The 21749-nt window shown below is 43.1% G+C and overlaps 1 protein-coding gene across 1 annotated transcript in view; it reads right to left on the reverse strand.

The window, feature by feature from the left end:
• Window positions 1-21749, reverse strand: part of FAM13C (family with sequence similarity 13 member C) — a 105937-nt gene that overhangs the window by 27127 nt on the left and 57061 nt on the right. The window contains exons 4-7 of the mRNA XM_014525843.1: window positions 20447-20657; window positions 16737-16875; window positions 9253-9334; window positions 6703-6914 (exon numbers count right to left, since the gene is read on the reverse strand). Of these exons, the coding sequence (XP_014381329.1) occupies window positions 6703-6914; window positions 9253-9334; window positions 16737-16875; window positions 20447-20657 (644 nt within the window). The remainder of the gene's footprint in view (window positions 1-6702; window positions 6915-9252; window positions 9335-16736; window positions 16876-20446; window positions 20658-21749) is intronic.

A 21749-nucleotide genomic window follows, 5' to 3' on the forward strand; every position in this document is an offset into this window, starting at 1 on the left:
ACTCTTTCCTGCCTATGAAGGGGGTCGGACTCGATGATCTATTGAGGTCCCTTCTGACCCTAACATCTATGAATCTATGACAAGTGATATTAAGTAATCTGTAATCCTTGAAAGATGCATTAAGGCATTTGAAAAGAGAACATTATCCTTACTTGCAAGTAAAATTTTCTGAAGGCAAAAATTAAGTCCCTGATTCAAAAAAGCAGTTATGGTCATTCTAAAGTACTTTGCTGGATCAGAATCCAAGAATGGGGAAATATTTCAGCCATCTTGCTTCATATGGTAGGGAAGCAGGATTCAAGAAAAGCCTTGGTTAATTGTAATAAAATGACTTGCATATGCATGAGGCTTATTTCACCTAGTACTTCTCATTGGGTGCGACTACATGTTCATTAACGTGCCATAGTTACTGAGCATTAAGTTTAGTACTACTGGAATGCTACCACACAGTGTTGTTAGGCTACTGCACAGTTAACATCTTGTGTAGACACATTGCACTTTAGGTCTTCATCTTAGCACAAGAAGAAATTGATATAAAAAGATGGAAAGCAGTTCATTGACAGAATTTTTCCAGCCCATTTTAAAATGTGTTGCATAATTTGTAACTGCATAGACAAGGACACCAGAAATGAAAGAGCTGGAGTGAATAGGTTTTCAAAAAAAGGATAGAAAATTAGAATAACTGATATTAACATAAAGTGAAACCTTTAAAGTAATTTTAGTAAAAACTTGCTAAATATCTTTTGTGTAGTACCTTCTACTTGTAATTTTTTGTTTAGATTATATCAGTGCAAAGAACATGGAATCGACTTCTTACATATTAAAGAAGACCTTGTTATTGCTAACAGGGCACGTCTATACATGCAAATAACGTAGGATCAGCCCTCACGCCCTGCACTGGGCACTGAGCTAATTGTTGCTGGTAGGGAGTTCAGGGCCAGGAGAAAGATATCCCAGCCCCCTCCAGGAGATATAACTCCCTGCCACTGAGAGCTGCTGCTGCTCGTGTGGGCTGCACCACAGGAGCCCAGGTCCCCCTGCCCCAGAAGCAAGGAGTATCCACCCCTACTTCCCAGTTGTGATCAGGGAGTGGGGGTTGGGAAATTCTCATCTCCCAGTCCCAGCCCAATAGTCGCAGGGCCCAGGTTGATAAGAAGCTTTCAGCTCAGGCCCCACAACTAGATAAGAATCTCCCAGTCCCCACTCTCTGACTAGTAATTTCCTGTGACAAGATAAGAATCTCCCAGCCCTCTCCAAAGGGAAACATTGTCCCTGCCCAGGGTACAGGGGCAGAGCCACACCCAGGAGGAGGCAGCTCTCAAAGGCATGCAGCAATATTTTGCCTCCTGCTGTCTGGCAGGCTGAGAGCATACATGCCATACTCCATAGTAACTAATTGAGAGTAAATTTGCTACTTGTATTTACAGTTAGCACTTTTTAATCACGATTACAGAAAATCACTGTGCAGTAAGCATCTGCATGTGTAGACTATGACGCTTACTGTGCAGTAATTAGCTCTAATCTTGAGTGAAGCATCTTGTGTAGACACACCCACAGGAGAGAAAACTAACACAATTCCACATATACTGCTTACAAAAACTGAGTGGTTCAAATTAAAACTTCCCAAATTTTTTAACTACTCACCCAAAGAAGCAGAACTCTCTTGATCATTAATGGATATAGAAAGAGTCATACTTCAAATCATGTTGTAGCAGGTGTTTATATGGTACAATGATAAATAGATCCACAATTAACCACTTCATGTCCTACCTTTGTGATGCCAAATTTGACAGACCAAGCATATTAAACATATTAAAATTTGGAGATCTCTTCAAAAATTAAAATGGAGGAAATTAATTATAGAATCAGCCTGGATTGCTAAATCAATTATGCCTGGATAGTACACGCATGTAGATTTATTAGGATAACACAGGAGAAAATTTACAGGGCTTTTTTATCATCTATAAGGCTCACAATTTATCTGCCTACTGCCTAGCCTATCTATTTCAAAGAACACTCATCTCTACTCTCTCTCTAAGTCTAGGGATTCTTTCATTTAGCCAGTTTTACTTAAGAGACTTCTCAACCAACACTGTTACAGACTGTCACAGGCGGGCACCTGTAGGAGGGCCGTGATCTCCTTGAGGCCCCTTCCCATGCCAAGTGGGCCCAAGGGCACCCTCAGTTTCTCGCCCACCACATCTTTGATGTTTAAATATGTTAGGGAGGCTGCCTTTCTATGCCCTCTTGGTCACTTCTATGGATCCTACAACCCCGTGGTTTTCCCGGACCCCTCAGGGGTCCTGTTCTATAAATGGTGCTGTAAGGGGCACCCTAGCCTTAGGGGCTACGCATGGCTCCTACCACCCCAATACCATGCCCCAAGCCTCACAGATGTAATGGACATTATTTTGTCCCTCTCTCTGATGTTCACATTATTTTGTGCCTCTCTGGCACTAAGGCTTTCCTCAGTCCTGTCTCTTCTCTCTCTGTGCCCCCACTGACACTTGGGCTCTCCTCCACCCTGTCTCTCTCTCTCCGTGCCCCTCCTCCGGGCTCCTCAGTAAGGCCACCTTCTCTAGGGCCTCCTCTGTAGCACTGCCCTCTCTTTCAGGGCCTCCTCTGTAGCGCTACCCTCTCTTCCAGGGCCTCCTCAGTAAAGCCGCCCCTTTCTGGGGCTCTTCTACAATGCCACCCCTCTCTGGGGCCTTCCCTGTAAAGCCGCCCTCTCTCTGGGGCTCTTCGGCAGTGCCGTCCTTTTCCAGGGTTCACCACAACTGCTACCACCTCTCTGGGGTCACCACACTGCTACCCCCTTCTCTGGGGCTTCTCAACTGCCCGTCTCTGGGGCTGGGGTCTGTGCACCCCAAAATGCTGCACCTTCACTGGTGCTGGGGTCCTCACACTCCGCTGTGAGCCCCCTATGAGGATGCTGCACCTTTCCTGGTGCTGGGGCCCTCACACTACTGTGGGTCCCCTATGAGGCTGCCTCCAACCCCTAATAGCCTCACCCAAACCACCGGTGATAAACAAACAGCAACACAAAATACTAGCCCTCCGGCTATAACTCAAACTGAAGCCATCCGCCCATAACAACATTCACTCCTACCGGAGACCCTTTATCTCTCAGGAAAGTTAGATACTGCTCCTGGGTCAGGCTTCTCCTCTCTCCCACAGCAGAGAGCTCCTTCTTCTATGGCAGCTGGCAGGGAACTGCTTCTGGCCTCAGCTCCTTGAGTTTATAAGGGAGCCAGGCCCTGCCCTTTCCAGTCAGCTGACCTTCCCTGGTTGCCCCGGCAACCCACAGCTGGGCTCCTTATTCACTCACTGGTAGGGTCCCTTCCCTAGCAGTTTCTCCTCCTTAGGAGCAGGGCACCTAAGTGGTCTGTGACACAGACATTAATGCTGATACCAGTATCACTGAAACTTGTGTGATTCCCAAGAAAACATGGTTGTTATTTTCAAACACAATTTACCAAAGATAATCTATCCATATGGTTTTACCCACATATGCAATTAATGAGGAGCGCCATTGCATAACTGGCATGTGGTGAGGGGCCTGCAGCCAGGGGCTGCTCTGACCTTGTTTGGTGTGCTGTTGAGTGGTGAGCTGGTGCAAGAGGGTACTCCAATGTGGGGCTAGCCAGCAGGCAGCCCCCGCACTGAAGCAGCTTCATGCCCCAGCCAACCCCGTCAGTGTCTTCATGTGCATGAGTTAAAGTATTAAAAGCTCTGCAGCAGGATAATACTTGTATTTATAAGTACTGTCCTGAGATGGAGTTTATTGGTTTCCTGCAGTTAATTAGGCAGCTCCACAGTAAACATTAGAGCAGGGTCTCAAATGTAAACTCCTATGCAAAAAATAACTTCTTTTACATTTCTTGCAGAAATTTGGTGAAGCCATTATTTAAGGACAGATATTCTAATGATATAAATCAACTTCTTGGAAGTCTAGGTCATCATCATAGATGTCAGATTTACTTCAACTAATAATTTTAGGGTTCCCATACACAAGAAAGTAACTACAGTGTATCAGAGCAGACTTGATTAATGGAGCCTGCTGCAGACTCCAGCATCTACCTGTTAATGTTGTTTGTAATCCAAGTGTTTTGCTCATCCTGTTTTCCAGGAGCCTTATGATTCTAGTAATGCAGCAAACTGATCCCCACAAGCTCTAGGTCTGTACCTATGATCTCCCAGACTCTACAGATCTTTCATATTTTATAACTGTGACTGATAAAATAGCACAAAAATACATTAATGACTACAACGTTAAGGAGCAGATTTTGATATATTCACATAAATTACACAGACCTTTACTCCACTGGTGCATCTATGTCAGCCCCACAGTAAAGCATCACTGTCTACATGTGCACCTATATTAGGGCACAGTAAATTAATTCCATCATAGAATAGTATTGTCTGGAACAAGTACTATCCTACAGCAGAGTAATCTATGTTCCACAATGCATGTGTAAATGGTGACCGGGGCTGGATGGGACTCAAGGGTGATACAGTGAGGGGGCTGTATTGGAGCACGGTCATGTGCAAGTGTAACAGGGGCTCAGGTAGGAGCCCCGTTACTGGAACAGTCACAGGAGCAGGTAACTGGGTGCACAGGTGGAGGGGAGGTCACACCAGGGGCAAGTTGGGATAATTAGCCAGGCGCGGCTGATAAAACATGACAGTGAGCAAGCACAGTTTGCCTTCAGGCATGGAGAAGACAGAGGATTGACTGTGAAGAAGAAGAAGAAAAAGAAGAAGAGACAAGGGCGAGTGAGAGAGAGAGAGAGAGAACCCAACTTTTAGCTTCAGAGAACGCTGGGTCTGCCGGTCCCAGGATGGGGCAGATGGATGCCAGGGCAAGGGGGAGTTACCGGCAGCTGCAGCCAGTTCAGTGAGTCCAGGGAAAGCCAGGAACCGGTGGGCTGAGGGGGACACTGAGGGAGAAGGCTCCGAGCTGGAGCCCTGCAGTAGAAGCAGCCTGGAGCCTTTCGCCCCACAGGGATGGATGTAAACGGAGCCCAGTACTCACAGAGAGTGGCAAGGAACACCAGGCGCAGAGAACATGCCCAGCTAATGAATCAATTAGCCAGGAGGACTCTATTGCTACAAATTAACCTAAGTTGTGCAGGACGCTCGGGACTCCCGCGCTACTTATCAGCCTTGCCAATGTTCCCTCGCTAATGATGTAATTAGCGAGGAGAGTGCTACACTGTAACTACCTGAAGGGAAATAAAACTTGCATGGTGAGAGCATATCACCTGGGTGGTATGTGGTGTTTCTCGTCCCAAAATAACACTGAACATCTCTTCCTTTTTTCAATCCAAGTCGTGGCAGAAGAGTTCAATGAAAGACCGAGCTAGACCCACCTCACACTTCCACAGTGAGCCCTGTATTATATATAGCACCCTCATGCACCAGCCAGTTGCTGTGCCACTCACTGCTGCCACCCAAATCCCAGGTCTGACCCTCCTGGGCCCCCTGCCAGCCAGGACTATATTGTCCTGGCTGGAATTGCTGCAATCCTGGGTGCAAGTGCCTACATTGGAATGATTTTAATATTGAGGAAAAGTATTTGAAATATGCCACACTACTTTATTTTGTTTTGGAGTTATTTTTTCCTATAACTCAGGGGTTGGCAAACTTTTGCCACGATGGGCAATAAATCTCTGCCTCCTGAAGTGTCCTAGCTGCTTACACTTTCCCTGGCTACTGATACCCAGCCCCGCTACAGCAAGGTTTAAGTGCAGGCACAAGAGAGAAGTAGAGAGGAATGCAGAAGGGGTGATGTTGAGGGGATGGATGGCATGACTCAGCTGCATGCCACCTGGTCCCTGCTACCCAAATTGGGTAAGAGCTTCATAGGTTGGATCCAACCACTTCACAGGCTGGATATGGCCTGCAAGCCATAGGTTGCTAAATCCTTATGGTACATGATAGTATCATACAAACCCATGGGCTTCAATGACACACTGCCTTAGGGTAAGAAACATAACGGCCAGTTTTGTAGATGAGTGATTTGTTCTTACTTATATAGTTTCTGTAGACTGCAGGTCTGATCACTTTTACTCTATCACCAGCTGTGATAGAATGAAAATAGTCTATGTCATCTGAAACAGTTACAGGGGGGGGGTTATTACAGTTCCTTACTGTTTCAGTTATTGCCATACACCTCCAAACATGATAAATCTATTTCTGAATCTTTCTGAACAAAAATGGACCTCTCTGCCTTTGTTACTCTTCATCGACTTGTCACTCCAGAAAAATTGTATTGAGTCACTAGATGACATCATGTGGTGCTGAACCTGGGGGATATCATTGAACCATTCAGTTCAGTATACACTGGGTATGTCTACATGTGACGCTAGGTCACTGTAGCAATGTGCTATGGTGACATAGCATCTGCAGACAAAAAACTGTGATACTGCCATGACGTCACTGTAGTGACATGCTCCCTTATGCGTCATGTTTCCACGCGCATCATCACGGTGACATACTGCCTAAAAATAACTGTGTGGGGCACGTATGACACAGTACAAGCTGTTACTTCCAAAAGGAACTACTAAATAACGGTGCAGTAACAATGGCGCCATAGAGACAGAGCGCTGAGTAGGACACTAACAGTTAAACAAAATTTAATTTCTTCCCTAGAGGTGAATATTCTGCAAGAAACAGACATGCCTATTTTTTTTGAGATACCTTTATGGTCTCGGGGACATTAAGCTGTTGTCTCTTCTCTTTTAATTTCTTCAATACAGTATCCATGGTTTCTTCCACTGATGACACTGGTTCAGCACTTGCTGCTTCCTGTTTCCCACTCTCCTTGTTTATTCCAGTGCTTTGGTGTTGCCCATTTCTTTGGGGTGCTTTGGAAGCACAGTTTTGTTCTTCTGACATTTTGAGTTTAAATTCTGTTTAAAAAGATAAGGTCTTGGCAAATGAGTATTTAATAAGTGTTTGCAAGAAAGGTTACCTCTAACCTCTAACCAAAAGCATACCCCAGTATCTTTTATGGTACTGTAATCACACCACACCCATTCAGGACAGTAATCCTATTCTTAAATTTTTAATGTTTCTCTTTTTTCCTTGAGACCATTTGCTAAATTGGTTTGATCAGGGATTGGGTGAAGCATGAATAACAGAACCTGCCAGATGGTGCTGAAGTGCCACTTCCCTAATTTAACCCTACATCTCTACCTAGCATAGAGAGTGTGATCAGGGACAACAACCCTTCCATGTCCCTGGGCAGATCGGCATGAAAGCAAACAGCCTTCATGTTGCTCTACAGTGCTAACTCCCACTTTTGTCACTAGGTATCTTAGGATCAAGGGAGTTATAAAAATGACATAAAAACACCCATTTTTCCTCCTGCCTCATGTAGGTCATTTCATCTTTCCATGACACACTTTCTGGATTTATAAAATGGAGCTAATAATATTCTTTGTCTTCATACAGCCCTTTTGCCCAGGTTCAATTTTACCACTTGAAGTTTACCACCTGAAATCAATTAACTCTCTTGGTAGTAAAGTTAAGGATGAGGGCACTTTTGCCAGATTCATGAGATGTAAGAATGAAAAATTCTGTGTGTTATTATTTTGAAGTATATTTGAGTTAGTGCTTTGATGTGTGGTGGGTTTCACATGTAGTTTAGCCATTTCACATCTATTTTCTTTTTTTCTAATGAAAAAAAAGATGATATAATTTCTGGTGATAGTGCAGGCAAATCACTTGATATTTTCAAAGGCATATTGGAGAGCTAGCTATATATTTCTCATTTCAGTTCAATGGCAGTTGAGTTCCTAACTGCTTTGGGGTACTTTTCAAATCCACCCTAAACATTAACTGTTAGGATGACAAATAATTTGGATTATTAGGGAACACTGGATTTGCAGCTGAATACAAAGGCATGACCTGTGGCCTAGCAAAGCTGCTGACCACAAGGCAGAATGATAGCTAAGCCAGCCATTTGCTTATGCTAAGTAACCATCTTAACTGTCAACCATTTTCTGAGAAAAAAAGCAGCAAGTGAATCTGTGTGAGTCTGCGTGCTGTGAATCACCTACAGTAAGGAATGAGATAAGATACAGGGGCCCCAAAAAAGGTGGAAGATGGTACATGAGACAGAAAACCATGTTAATGAAACAAACAGTAAACAGAAGCAGAGCTTGAAATGGGAGGAGATATGGGTGGTACAAAGGAGGAGTGAGGGTGGAATAAATGTTAATAAACATGAGCCAAAGTGTATAAATGTGGAAAGAACTGTTGTTCGTTGCTGCTCCCTGTGTTCATAGACTGGGTGTCACCCGAAGCTGTCTCCATTCTGAATAAAGCTGTTGTGAGCAATGTGTGCTGGTGTTTGCTCCCTGCTTGCTCTGGCTAATGAGTAACAGGATCCATAGGCAATTGGATCATCATCTCCTTAGCCATTGGGCATCACATGGAGTCAGGATCTAACATTAACATTAATCATTTTAACGTTATAACTGTAACATCATGACAATGTAACACTATGATTTAATTTATGATGAGAATGCATCTAAAGCTAAAAAGGATTTTATTATTTTTAAATGGCCTTAAAAATAAATAAATCAATAGTGGCTACATTTTCCCCTAGGATAAGAATGTGTTACTTCCACAGACATTAATAAATCCATGTACACGCAGACAGGAGAATTTGACCCTCTGGACTAAATCTAATTTCAGGCAGACTAAATTAATTGTTATGATCAAATAATAAGGGCTTTAAAACAGAGTTTAGAATATGAAGTCAACAAATCAGCTACAATATGAATCATGTCACCTTAAAGAAGTCATTGACTTTGCAATTTGGATTTGTAATTAAAATTGTAATGTAGTTTGCAAGAAGGCTGATACTTAGAAGGGGACTCTTGGTCGGGTGGAACTGACTTTCCTCAAGCGCTAGCACTGGCTAGGCCTCATCTGCAGTACTGTGTTGTTCTGGGCTCCACATTTTAAAAAAGATGTGAAAATGTTAGAGAGGGTCTACAGTGGGCAACAAAGATGATCAAGGGCTTAGAAGGCAAGTCATATGAGAAGAGCCTAGACATGTTCCTCTTGCAAAAAAGGCACTCAAGAGGATACATAATAGCAGTCTTTCCTCACTGTGAGAGACTGAGGTTGGGCATATTCTATTTTCCATAGGGAAACTTAAATCAATGCAGTAGTGAAAGAGAAATGGGTGGGAAAAAGTGGAAACATTAGAAAATGGAAATGTAAATTATTATGTACCTTTGAGTTGTTTGCGACCTTTAGCTAAATCATTCATCCATTTCAGAACTTCGGGATTGGAAGTTTTGTCACCATATGAAGGCTGCACGTAAAAGAGAAAGAAAAAGAACACAGTGTGGTTGTTGTTGTCATCATTATGGCCATGATACTTCAAAGACAATGCATAAGCTGAACTTTAGGCACTGTGTATTTTTAGGTATTATAGCCTTATAATATAATTAGGAACAGTGCATAAGGCTTAGAATGTGCACAGCTCATTCAGAATTAGGGTGTATGTTTTTTCTACAGGAATCTCTGTAATACTCCAGATGTAGTCATGCAAGTATTTTTAAAGAATATTTCTGAACAAAGATAGCATATGAATGGAAATCACAGTGCACTATGAGATATTCTTATTTCCTTCATAATAATAATAATGATAAAAAAGAATAGGCCTCTAATCCATCACTTCCACCCCCACCCCCATTCACTACTATGGTGCTGACTATCAACTTTTCCAATCTAAAACCACTCCCAGAACCTCTTGGATCTATCAGGATCTAACCAGAACCTCCTTCCATTTAGCAATATGAAGAGGTTGAGTAGTCACAATCCCTTAACTTCAATTCATGACAGGTTAAAAGCCATTCCCATGGGTGTTCTGCATGTCTTCTGAAATCTGAAGGAATTCTCTCATTCACAGATGTTTCAGGGGTGTTGCTTGTAGCCATGTTGGGCTAAGGACATAGGCAGATAAAGTTCTTTGGGTAAATCTCATCTCCCGCTACCTGAAGATGGATGTTTGTACAGGAAAGCTAGCAAAGAAGAATTTTTCCAACTATTTTAGCTGGTGTCCCAGGGGGACACAAACAAAATCCCTGGGAACCCCTTCCCATGGTGAGAGCTGAGGCTGGGGTAAGCCCCCAGAAAAAGAAAACTAAAAGCCCTAAGAGTCTTACTTACCTTCAACAGGAAAAGATGTGCTGCGCTGAGAAGAACCGCCACTGCAGTTCATCAGCCGCTTTTATTTGTGACTGGGAGCAATGCTGGCGGATGATGTCACCAAGAACTGCCGCCCAACAGATTTAAAAGCCAGCAGTGGGGAAGCAAAGGGGGTGGCAGCAAAACCCAGGAGGGTGACACTGCCCTCCGGACTCCAGGATCATTGCTGTGGGAGATCAGCAGCAAGATCAAGTCATGGCAGAGGAGTGCCGGGACCTCCTTTGGGGTCAAACACAGCCCAACACCCAAGTCTCGAGGACATGCCCTGAGGCCTGAACTTCTCTGCAAACTGAACATTCCTAGGTTCTTTTCATATGACTTGTCTTCCAAGCCCTTGATCATCTTTGTTGCCCAATATCTTCACATCATTTTTAAAATGTGGTGCCCGGAACTACACAGTACCACAGATGAGTCCTAGCCAGTGCTGAGTAGGGCGGCACTATCACCTCACTGTCTTGCACCTAATGCTTCTATTGATGCATCCCAAAACCACATTCATCTTTTGTGAGGCTGCATCAAACTGCAGCTTCATATTGAGTCTATGGTGCATCAAGATTCCCAAGTCTTTTTCCATAGTGCTGCCATCCACCCATTTTATATTCATGTTCACGTTGATGTTTTCAAGGGGTAGCACCTTGAATTTGTCCACATTGAACTTCATCTTGGTAACTCTAGCCCAACTTTCCATTCAGTTGAGATCCTTCTGAATTGCACTTATATCCCCCAGTGTGTTTGCAATCCTTCCCATTTTTAGTGTCATCTGCAAACTTTTCCAAGAAGCTTTCTATGCCAGTATCCAAATCATTAATAAACATATTGAACAGTACGGGGTGCAGAACAAACCTCCATAGGATTCCACTTGAAACCTCCTGCTATTCTGACATTAATAATTACCCTTTGCATGTGGTTATGGAGCTGTGGTACTTTATCCAGCTCACAATTCTCCAATTTATTTATGAGAAGGTTGTGTGTGACCTTGTCAAAAGCGTTTCTGGTATCCAGCTACACTTTATCCACAGCATTCCCTTATTCCACACTGTCATAGGACGGGGTCCTCTGGGATGGCCGTGATACCCCTAGGTCCCCTTGACCATGCCAATCCTGCCCACTGGGCACCCTCTTTCTCGCCTGCCATGTCTTGGTGTACTATAGTAAATAGGGAGGCTGCCCTCAAGTTGTATTTTGGGCACAATCCTGCTGGACCCCACTGAACCCTGTGGGTTCCTGGACCCCTTTTGCGTCTTCTCCAAAATGAATGCCTCTTGGGAACACCCTCAGCCTTATGGGCTAGTGGCATGACTCCAAACTACCCCTTTACCACACCCCAAGCCTTGCAGATGGAATTCACTCATTGTTCCTCCAAGGCCTTAATTCAGTTTGGCCTTCGGTCATCACTGGGCTCTCCACAGTCCTGTCTCTCTCGGCACCCCTTGGCTCTGGGCTTTCTGCAGCCCTGTCTCTCTCTCTCTCTCTCTCTCTCTCTCTCAGTGCCCACTGGTGCTGGGGTCTGTTCACCCTGAATACTGCACCCACACTGGTGTTGGGGTCCCCACACTGTAGTGGACCCCAATGAGGCCTCCTCCTTCCCCAATAGCCTTAGCCTGATCCTCCAGAGTTATAAGACAGCAACCAAAATATGAGCCCCTGGGCTGTAACATAACACAAAAAGTTCAGGGTGTGCTCTGCCCCTTTAAAAGAGTAAAACTTTTTCCCTGGCACTAAGTGCCTAATAGTCAAGGGTACATGGTGAGCTCCTGGATCCCCATTAGCCCCAAGTGCCTCATACCAGGCAGCTGCAGTGTCTCTGGGCAATTCCACCCTGGAGGCTCCTTCCCTTCCCCTTTGCCTGCTGGCAGGGGAACTGACTCTCTAGTTCCAGCACTGGGGTTTATATGGGCCCAGGGCCCTTCCCCTTACAGTCAGCTGACCAGCTGCAGGTGCAGGCTAATTCCCTCAGGCCTGCTGCCACAGTAACCTGCACCTGTGGGGTTCCTGCCTGCCTGCTAGGGATCTCTGCCTAAGCTTTTTCAGCCCTTAAAGGAGCAGGCACCTTATTGCCCTGCGACACATGCATGTAGTAACTTTGTCAAAGAAGCAGACCAAGTTTGTTTGACACTTTAATTTTTCATAAATCCATGTCATCTTTGCAGGTCCTTGCTATTTCCTGGTATGCTTCCTTTGTCATATGTCCATTCTTCCATTGCCCCTATACTTTTCTTTTGCATTTGAGGCATTTTAGAAGCTTCATGTGAAGCCACATTGGTCTCTTGCCATTCTTCTTGTGCTTCCATCATGAAAAGACAGTTTCTTGTTTGGTTTCCAATAATGTGCCCCTTAGAAGCTCCCAACCTTCCTGGGTACCTTTATCCTTCATAATATCCTTTCATGACACCATAACTATCAACTTTTTAGTTGGATGAAATCTGCCTTTTTGAAATCTAGTATCCTAATTTTGCTGACGTCATGCTTTCCCTGTCTCAGGATCTGGAATTCTACCATATCATGATTGCTTCCTCCCAAGTTACCCATAACCTTCACATCCTCCACCAGTTCTTCCCTGTTGGTCAGGGCAGATCAAAGTTAGAGGATCCACTATTTTTATCCTCCAGTTTCTGGATCAGAAAGTTGTCCTCCACACAATGTAGGAACAGGCTGCATTATTCTTCCAAAAGGTGTCCAGAAAATTGAAGTCTCACATCACTACCATCCCATAGCTTTTGGATGGATTTGTCACCTGGTTGAGGACTGCCTCATCTACCTCCTCTTCCTGTTTAGGTGGCCTATAATAAATCCCTGCCACTATATCAGTGCCACATCTTTCACCTTTCATCTTCACTCAAATGTATTGTTTTGCCGTCTTCTTCCCCCTGAACCAGCAGACAAGTATATGTGTTTTTGATATATAAGACACCACCACCATTTTTTCTTCCAACCCTGTCCTGAAAGAGGGTAACCCTCCATGTTGACAATCCAGTCATAAGAGCTGAACTACCAGGTTTCAGCGATGTCAATCAGATCATAGTTCTTTTCATAGGCTGCAGCTTCCAACTCTTGTTTATTCCCCATATTTCTCTCATTTGTATACGTGCATTGGATGTATTTTGTATTTTGACCTCCTCACTTCCCTTTTGCAACACTTGTAGCTCTGTACCTCTTTGGACTTTTCACAGAGTTGCATTGCTTCTTTGAGTCCTTTCACCTCTAGACTGTGCGCTCTGTTTCTCAAGCATAATATGTCTTCTTACGAGAATAAAGAAGGATTATCATTCTATAATGAGAACAGTAATTTAGTGTAGATGAAAAATTCAAGCATACTCTACTTGACCATTTTGACAAGATCCTGTTCACATATTTGGCAAGGAAAGACCTTCTAAGGAAGAGGAACCTATTCTCAGCTAACAAACCTCATTTTATGGCTTCAGGGTTGGTTAGGTAAGATGTAACTGAATAGTAAAGGGACACTGGGCAACTCACTGGAGCAGGTAGTGCTAATTGCCAAAAGATACTCCAGTGCTACTCTCCCATGGTCTGAATCTTTTGTAGCTACCCCAACCATACCATTCTTGGCAAAAGCAAAATCTCTGAAGTTAAACAATTTGCAGCAGAAGCAATAAATAGAATCAGCTTAAGTGGAATAAAGAAACCACTCTTGCTGTGTTCTCCCTTTGAAAGTTGGTGTGAAAAATGGAACACTTAAAATGTTTTTCCATTACCATGCAAAGAAGAACTCTTAACCTTCTTGTTTCTTTCATTAAGAACTGTTGGGATTATCAGAAGAAATAAACCCTTTAAGAAGCTTTTCAGAAGCAGAAATAATGATGCTTGAGTGACCGTTCATGACTAGATTATGCTGATGCATAAATTGTAAAAAAGTTGACCCCAGAAATCTTAAACATGTCTGTCCTTGTTTCATACTGTTGGCTCTCTGTTTTTATGATATGCACCTACATACAGACATTTCCATTTTCATAAAAGATTATCACTAACATTTTCAGTTTTGACCATGATAATCTGAACTACTATTGAAGAACACTAGTTAACTATACAATCAAAAAACTTCTAAACAACCAAGCATAAATTGAACTGCCACAAGAAAGTGCACCTGTCATCTGCTCTTGTCCAACAGCTATTTCTGAATCATTATCTGTTTGCTAATTTAAAAAAAAAACCAAACCAATTGAGCCTGTCAATGTGTGCAATTTTTTTTTCTTGCCCTCTCTTCATTCTTGAAGGGTTCATGATGGTCTGACTACTCTTAAAGTTGGCTAGTATATTTAATTTAATGAATATAAGTAAGCTCCTCTTCAGTGATATTGTTCGCATTGTGATTTGCACAATGAGTGTCAAAGTCTTCTGTGCCTGGGAGAATCAAATCCTTACTAATGGTCTTCAGACTTAGGCACTCAAAAATGTAAATGTTTTCTGGGTTTCAGCTCAATATTCTGACCTGATTATTGAAAAAGTATATAAAATATGGTTCACTTTTTTAAAAAGATCTAAAAGTAGGAACATTTGCAGTCCCTTTTGTGCCTCTTCATATTTTATTCAGATTAAAGTAAATTTATACTGAAAAAGTTAATTTTTAAAAAGGAAATAATTTTGCTGTAAAAAAGGAAATTTTTCACTAAACTGTGGAAAAGATATTTCAAACCATTTCCTTCAAAGCCATTTTATGATATCATGACAATGGAATCCTACTGCAAAGAACCTCTGGTTACTTTAGGACAGTTGCAGTCACAAGTATCTATCCAGTTCTGTAATTTCATGATCAAATGAAGAAAAGCTAGCATATTTTCATTTTAATGGCTTCACCAGAATACCAAAAATTTTCTAATCAAAAGGAAGGAGCACAAAAAGGCCCAATATTGCACATCATTTTATTTGAAACAGTGGTTTTAATATTCACCCCTCTCCTCCCATTTTCCTACTGCTTATACTCTGGAAGTTCCCCAAATCATTTGTTAAATCCTCTGCCTTTTCTTCTCATCCCCCCTTTCATCTGTTTAAACCAATGATTCTCAACTTTTTTTTAGATGCAACATGTTTTTAGATGAAAAATTATATCACTTATCTGAATTTATCAGCACCCCATCTGAGAATCTCTGCTGTATTGTCTCAGTTTACCTCTTTTATTAGATAAATCTAATGCAGGCAGGAACAGATGCTCCTGCTGCAGCAGCTTTCTGCTCCAGCCGCATTTGTGCCTAGTGTAAGCAGAGACATGTGAAACCAGGCCATAGCAATGCCAGTATCACATCACCCTTGAAAGGGTGACACGGCACCTCAGTTTAGAACTAATAGTTACAAGATCAACTTCCTATCCTGCTACTTTGTCTCCCATTTCACAAGTCTTTGAAATGACTTCTTCCCTTCCATAGCTATTACAAGCTTTTCTCACTATCAAAACACAAAACTGCTTTTGTAGTTCTATAGTTAGAGCTTACAGAGCCTTCACTTGCTGGCAGTTATACTAGAGTTTATATTCCTGTGACAGGCTAATTGCTAGTCAGCAATCCAAACTCAAACAAATAAGTAAGTCTGAAGATGCTTTTGGTTTTAACATACTAACATGCAACAGTTAGCAAAGGAATTATATGAACTCCAAGAAAACTGTTTTCCTTTACAAACATGTAAGCAGTGATTTACAAAGGATGCTAACAAGACATAAATTAAGATGATTCCATCATACCATGCATAGGAAAACTGCAGTAGTGGGCAAAACCTTAGAGACCTCCACTAGTACCACAAAATTCCCTACATTTGGGAAGATTGATTGTAGCCTTAGCCTTTGCCAGTTACTACATAAGAGATTTCTCTGCTGTAAAGCATAAATCTCAGGATACCAGTACCACTGAAGGTATAGCTGCAGTTTGCAGGGTAGTGTAGAGATACCCACATTGCCTTCAAATGAATTAGCTCAGGCACCAGTAGCTCAGTAGGGTCCCAGTAGTTCAGTAGGCTATAGCACGGAGCTCAGTAGGCTAATTGACTCTGAGGCTGAGCTCCATCCTGTCATAGACTGCTTCCAGTACCTGATCTAGCCTATTTAAAGCTATCTCTACTATATACGTCAGTTCATGCATAGCCATATATCAGAGTTTTCACTGACCCACAACTTTTATAAAATGTCAGTGTTTGGTTGTTGTTGTTTTTTAAATTAGGACTTGGTCTGCATGAATAAGAAAGATATAGAGCAGAAGAAAATTTTCAAGCAAATGATTGTGTCTATAATACAAAAAAGCCGATATTTATAAGTAGGGGAGCATTTATTTGATGTAAGAACTTCTAGGACATTTTAAGTGATTAATTCTTGCAACCACTCATACAGATAATGGTATTTCCAAACAAAGGTAACAAAAAGAAGATCCAAAAAAGCAGCTCACAAGTATAGATTGTAGACATTTAGATTTTTCCATGATTTTGGAAGAGACACAATCTTACAGTTTAAATGCATTACCTATAATAAATACATGGAACTCATTCCTCTGTTTTGGAGCACTTACTCGATATTTTTTTTCCTGTTCAAACTTCTCTTCATACTTCCTAATCTTTCTCTTGAGACTTTGAAGGTGTTTAGTAAGTTGTGCCACTGTCTGTAGTTGTTTTCTGTCCTCACAGTTACACCTGGAAGAACTTCTTGGCCTGAAAAAGGAAAGTTGACAGATATCTCTATCAACTCAAGTGATATATTTGTGAAATGACATGAATTTAGCTACACTGAACCATTTTTAATAAAAATTACCTGTAGAATATGACAGGTAGATAAAAGAAAATTGTTAAGTTTTATGAAGTTTAAATTTCTATTCCCTTTGAAGATACTGGAGCATGTGGTAGACAGCTAGGCCAGGAGTGTCAAACTCATTTCATGCCCATAGCTGGCTCCAGCCCATAGGTCTCCTTGCAGGCCAGATCTAGCCAGGGCCACAGGGTGGTTAAAGCCTGGGGCACACAGCAATAGCAGCAGCAACTCTGGTTCTGGCTCACGGGACATGACACCAGCAGCTGTGGCTCCTTCCACATGCTACATTCCCCTGTGTGACCTGGAGGTGCTGATACTGCCACATGCTCCATGCTGGAGCCAGAGCTGCCACCACTATCACATGCCATGATGGCAACTCTGACTCTACCATGAGGTAAGTGGTGGCATGTTCCCATGAAGAATTACATTTCAACCAAATGGCATTTTGGAAGGGAAAATCTTCAAGCAGAAAATGTTCGTATCAGTTCTACTGAAAATTACTTTTGGCTAGCTGAAACGGTGGAGATGCAGTGGCTAAGGCACAAGAGGTGTGATTTTAAGCCATGTTCCAGATCTGTGCCAAAGATTGCCCCCAGCTGACCACGCTATAAATGAATATCAGGTCATTTGAACAGGGGAGTCAAAGGCAGCTGTAGGGGTGTGCGAAGTGGCCCTATTCGATTTGGATTCAGCCCAAATCAGGCACAGTAATTTGATTCATTGATTCGGATCACTGTCCCCAATTCGATTTGGGTGAATCCGAATCTGAAGATTCGATGCTGATTCAGAAAATTAGCTAGTTGGACATAGACACAGCTTTAAAAGTTTTTTCAACATACCTTGAGGTAGCAGGCCTGGTTTGTGATCGCTGCGATACTGGGGTACATGGAGTATCCCACAGAAGTGTGGGAGTCCCTCCACGTGCTCGGTGGTGAACCCGAAAGTGGGCCAGAAGTACTTCCAGTCCACTTCCAGGTCTGCCGGGGAGCGCACTGCCCCTCCACCCCAGCTCAGCGATTGGCCACAGGGGGACCTCAGGTTCCCCCCTGCATGCTCCCCAGTGGACCCCAAAGTAGACCGGAAGTGCTTCCAGTCCACTTCCGGGTCTGCTGCCAAGCATGCTAGGGAGCCCCCCCGTGATTCTGTGGGACATTCCATGTGCCCCAGCATTGCAGCATTCACGAGCCCCTGATATCTAGAGGTATGCAGAAAAAAACATTTCAAGCTGTCTCTACATCCGAATCGCTGAATCGCTCCGAATTGATTCAGAGGATTCCAATTCGATTTGGAGAAATTAAAGGGTCCTTTGATTCGATTCAGATTTGGCCACCAAATTGGGCTGAATCTCTGCCGAATTGAATCAGGGACTGAAGCTTTGCAGAGCCCCAGGCAGCTGGGCATATTACTCTTGTTTGTGCTATTGGCCACAGACACTGACACACCTTAAACATGCTAGCCTTATGGGCTGCTACCTTTGATCTTGACCTTTGCATTTTTCTGTAACAAAATAAGGGATTTAGTGGGGTAAAATAAGCTGTTCCAATTCTAAAAAGTTTGTTTAACTGATTTCATGGCAGAATATCTATCAAAATACAATTGTAAACTTGGTGGTGGTGCTACCTGCAGCTATGTCCACATTTTTGGGATCCTGGGGTGCCAATAGGTCTTAGTCTACTCCCACTCTGTCTACAGCCTGGGAGCATCACTCATTGGAGTGCTCTCCCATGGTCCTCCCCACACCAGACCACACACTAAAAAACTATTTACAATAATTTATTTACAATAACTGAGAGATTGACAAATTCGGCATCCCATAAATAACAAACAAAATATTTTCAATGAGCTCAATAATAATCTATACCAGCAGATAAAGCAAATACTTATCATATAACAAAAACAATTATGTTATCAACTTTAACACTCAGGCAACTTATCACAGGTATATACACTTAATCAGTCAGGTCTCCACAAGATCACTTTGCCTGCACCAAAGTAGTCCACTGTGCAGTGGCTGCAGTGGAGCCTCAGGGAGCGGTGATCACTCTGCCTTAGAAGAGGGGTGGCAATGCCATCATCTGGACAGAAGATGGGAGGTGCCTGTCAGGACTTCAGGTGTGGCTGCTCTGGAGACCACGGTTTCTTCCCTTATCCAGTCTTTCCTAGATGCCTGCAATCAATCACACCATTCCCCAGACACTTCTCAAGGCAGCTCCCCTGTGTTTGGCACCTGTAGTGCCCCTTCTCAGCTACACTTTATTAAGCTCTCTGCTGGCGCTCCCACCCAGCCACAGTTCCCTGCTGCTTTCTTTAGCTCTTCCAAAAAACCTCCTCTAGCAACCCCCATCCCTGATTCCCTCCAGTGACTCCCTGCACTCAGGGATCTTAAGAGTGGGGAGGGGAACCCATTTCCACAACCCCTGCTTCTTTAGTAAAGGATACCAGGTAATCCTGGGTACTCATTAGCTGGTGGCTCCTCTGCCCCCAGTAGCAGCTCAGTCACAATTCTCCTGCCAGTCATCCTCTCAGAAGCACTTGTCCTGGTAGCAGCCCCCTCCGAAGCAGCTCTTCTCAACAGAGGTTCAGCTAGCCTCTCCTCAGCTCGTTTTCCCTATTTTTTTCCTGGGCTTCCCGCCCTGGAGTTACAGCTATCCAATCACGTGCATGCATTCTGTGTGCACAGCCAGCTGCAGATCCTTGCCCCAAGAGTGCAAACACCCCGATTGAGCTTGCAAGCTCCGAGGAAACCATTCAGCACCTTTACATAATTTAAATTTGAAACTTAAAGAATAGTGTTCTTTAACTAACTAAGGTTAGTTGCCATATGTTGCAAAGAACTTGAAAAAAGCAATTAATATTCCAGCGTAAGAGTGTTTAATACATTGGTGTGGCACTAGAAACCCTTCCTTACAGGCAACAAGCGTAATCATTTTGAAGGATCTTTAGTGTCTGGCTCTTCTGTTTCTAGTGTCTGGTTCCTTAGTGTCTGTGAATCAGTAGGCTTGATTACTATTTATTTGTATTTCCCTGAACTTTATTTCTAAGCCTTAAAGAAAAAATCTTTCCTGCCTGAAATTAAATTTTAGGATTTCTGAAAAGGACTAACCTGTACTAGACAGAAGTGTACCACACTGCCTTTCCTTTCCAAAGAGTACCTCATAAAATAATTACATGACAATTGAACTTTTCTGTACTGGACCTTTAATAACCTCCTTCATCTGGTGCTCACTTAACAGACTATTAACCTTTAAAAATGTCATTACTAAAGTATAATTAACTAAAACTTCAATGAATATTGTACTCGGTTCTTACCAGAAAATGTTAGGTCCTATTTATGGTATTTCAAATTGATCATGACAAAATATGTTATATTAATAAAAATCCCTTTATGATACTAGCTGAAAAAACCCCATCACAGTCATGTATTGTGGATTATACAAAGATAATAAAAATTAAAGTTATGATAGATTTTCTTACATCATGAAAAGCTGACTACTTGGCGGAGAAGGGGCAGACTCTGGGTCTAAATTAAACCTCTGGCTTTGGCTGAAGATAGAGCAGCGTGGTGACAGAAGGGGATTGTCTCCATCAGTAATGTGATACAATAATCTACTTGTCCCTTGGGTGTGATGGTCTTCTGGGCCATTGTCTGCATCATTCTGCCAGTCTCTACGGGCTGGCACAGGCTCTATAACAACAAGATAAATCAATGTAGTGGTGAAGGTCACACATAAATATAATTAATTGATCATATATGTAAGAACCTGCACATAAAATGTTTATGGAAGATATAATGAATAATATATGGTAAAGCAATGCAGCACATACATTTAAAATGTAATAACAGTTAGAAAATAGAAAAGGAGTTACATAGATAAAAAATTCTCCAGACTACAGCCAGTCTATACATTTAGGGTCCTAGCTGGAAGTATACTAAATGGTCCCAGCACAGTATCTAAAATCCTGCAAAAATAGGATCTTAGCTCTTAGGGGAAGATATCACCCCTTAGAAAATTAGCAAAGTGAAATTCTACAGCTCATGTTACATAAGAACTCTCGCGGATTCCTCCGAAGCTCCACCCTTCTTTTCCGGTTCTTCCACGCAGTCTCCCTCTTGCTCGGCGCCATCTTGAGCTGGCGTTTCAGGATTCCTTCTCTCAGCCGCTTCTTTGACCTCCTGAATAGCCATACGCAGCTGGGCCTCCAAACTTAAATTCTTATTCATTAGATCAGTAATTGTACGGAATGTTGCACTCAATTCTCCCCCCTTGTCGTACTGTAGGGCCACCCTCTCATCTGCGGCGCGTTCCTCCGTCTCCAGATCTTCGTGGAGCTCGGATGGAAGCTCGCAACCCCTTAATCTAGATGCCACCATGTAAGGGGAGAACCAGACGATTGGCACAGGTTCTTCACTCTCCCGAGCATATCATAGGCAATGGGCACACTCCCGGGTGTGGGTCGGGTTCACTGCGCCCGCCAGGTTGACTCTGGCGAGAGACACAGTATCGAGGGGCCTGAACAGGACCCGCTCGTCGCTCATCATACACCCGAATGCCGCGGGGTGCAAATACACTTCCCTCTCTCTCGGGGCTCCGTCTTCGGAAGCTCACTCTTCTCCCTTCAGCGAAAGGCGTCTGCTGATACATCTCTCACCCGTTCCGCCCGCCTGGTGGTAAGCGATATGCGCCTCCAGCTCCATAAAACTTTTCACTTGGCGTTTTTCACCGCGCCAAGGGCAGTTCTTAACTAATTCTAGCTCTAGCGTGCTTTCTCCTGATCC

The sequence above is a fragment of the Alligator sinensis genome, unplaced genomic scaffold (assembly GCF_000455745.1).
Source record: "Alligator sinensis unplaced genomic scaffold, ASM45574v1 scaffold384_1, whole genome shotgun sequence".
Lineage (NCBI taxonomy): Eukaryota > Metazoa > Chordata > Crocodylia > Alligatoridae > Alligator > Alligator sinensis.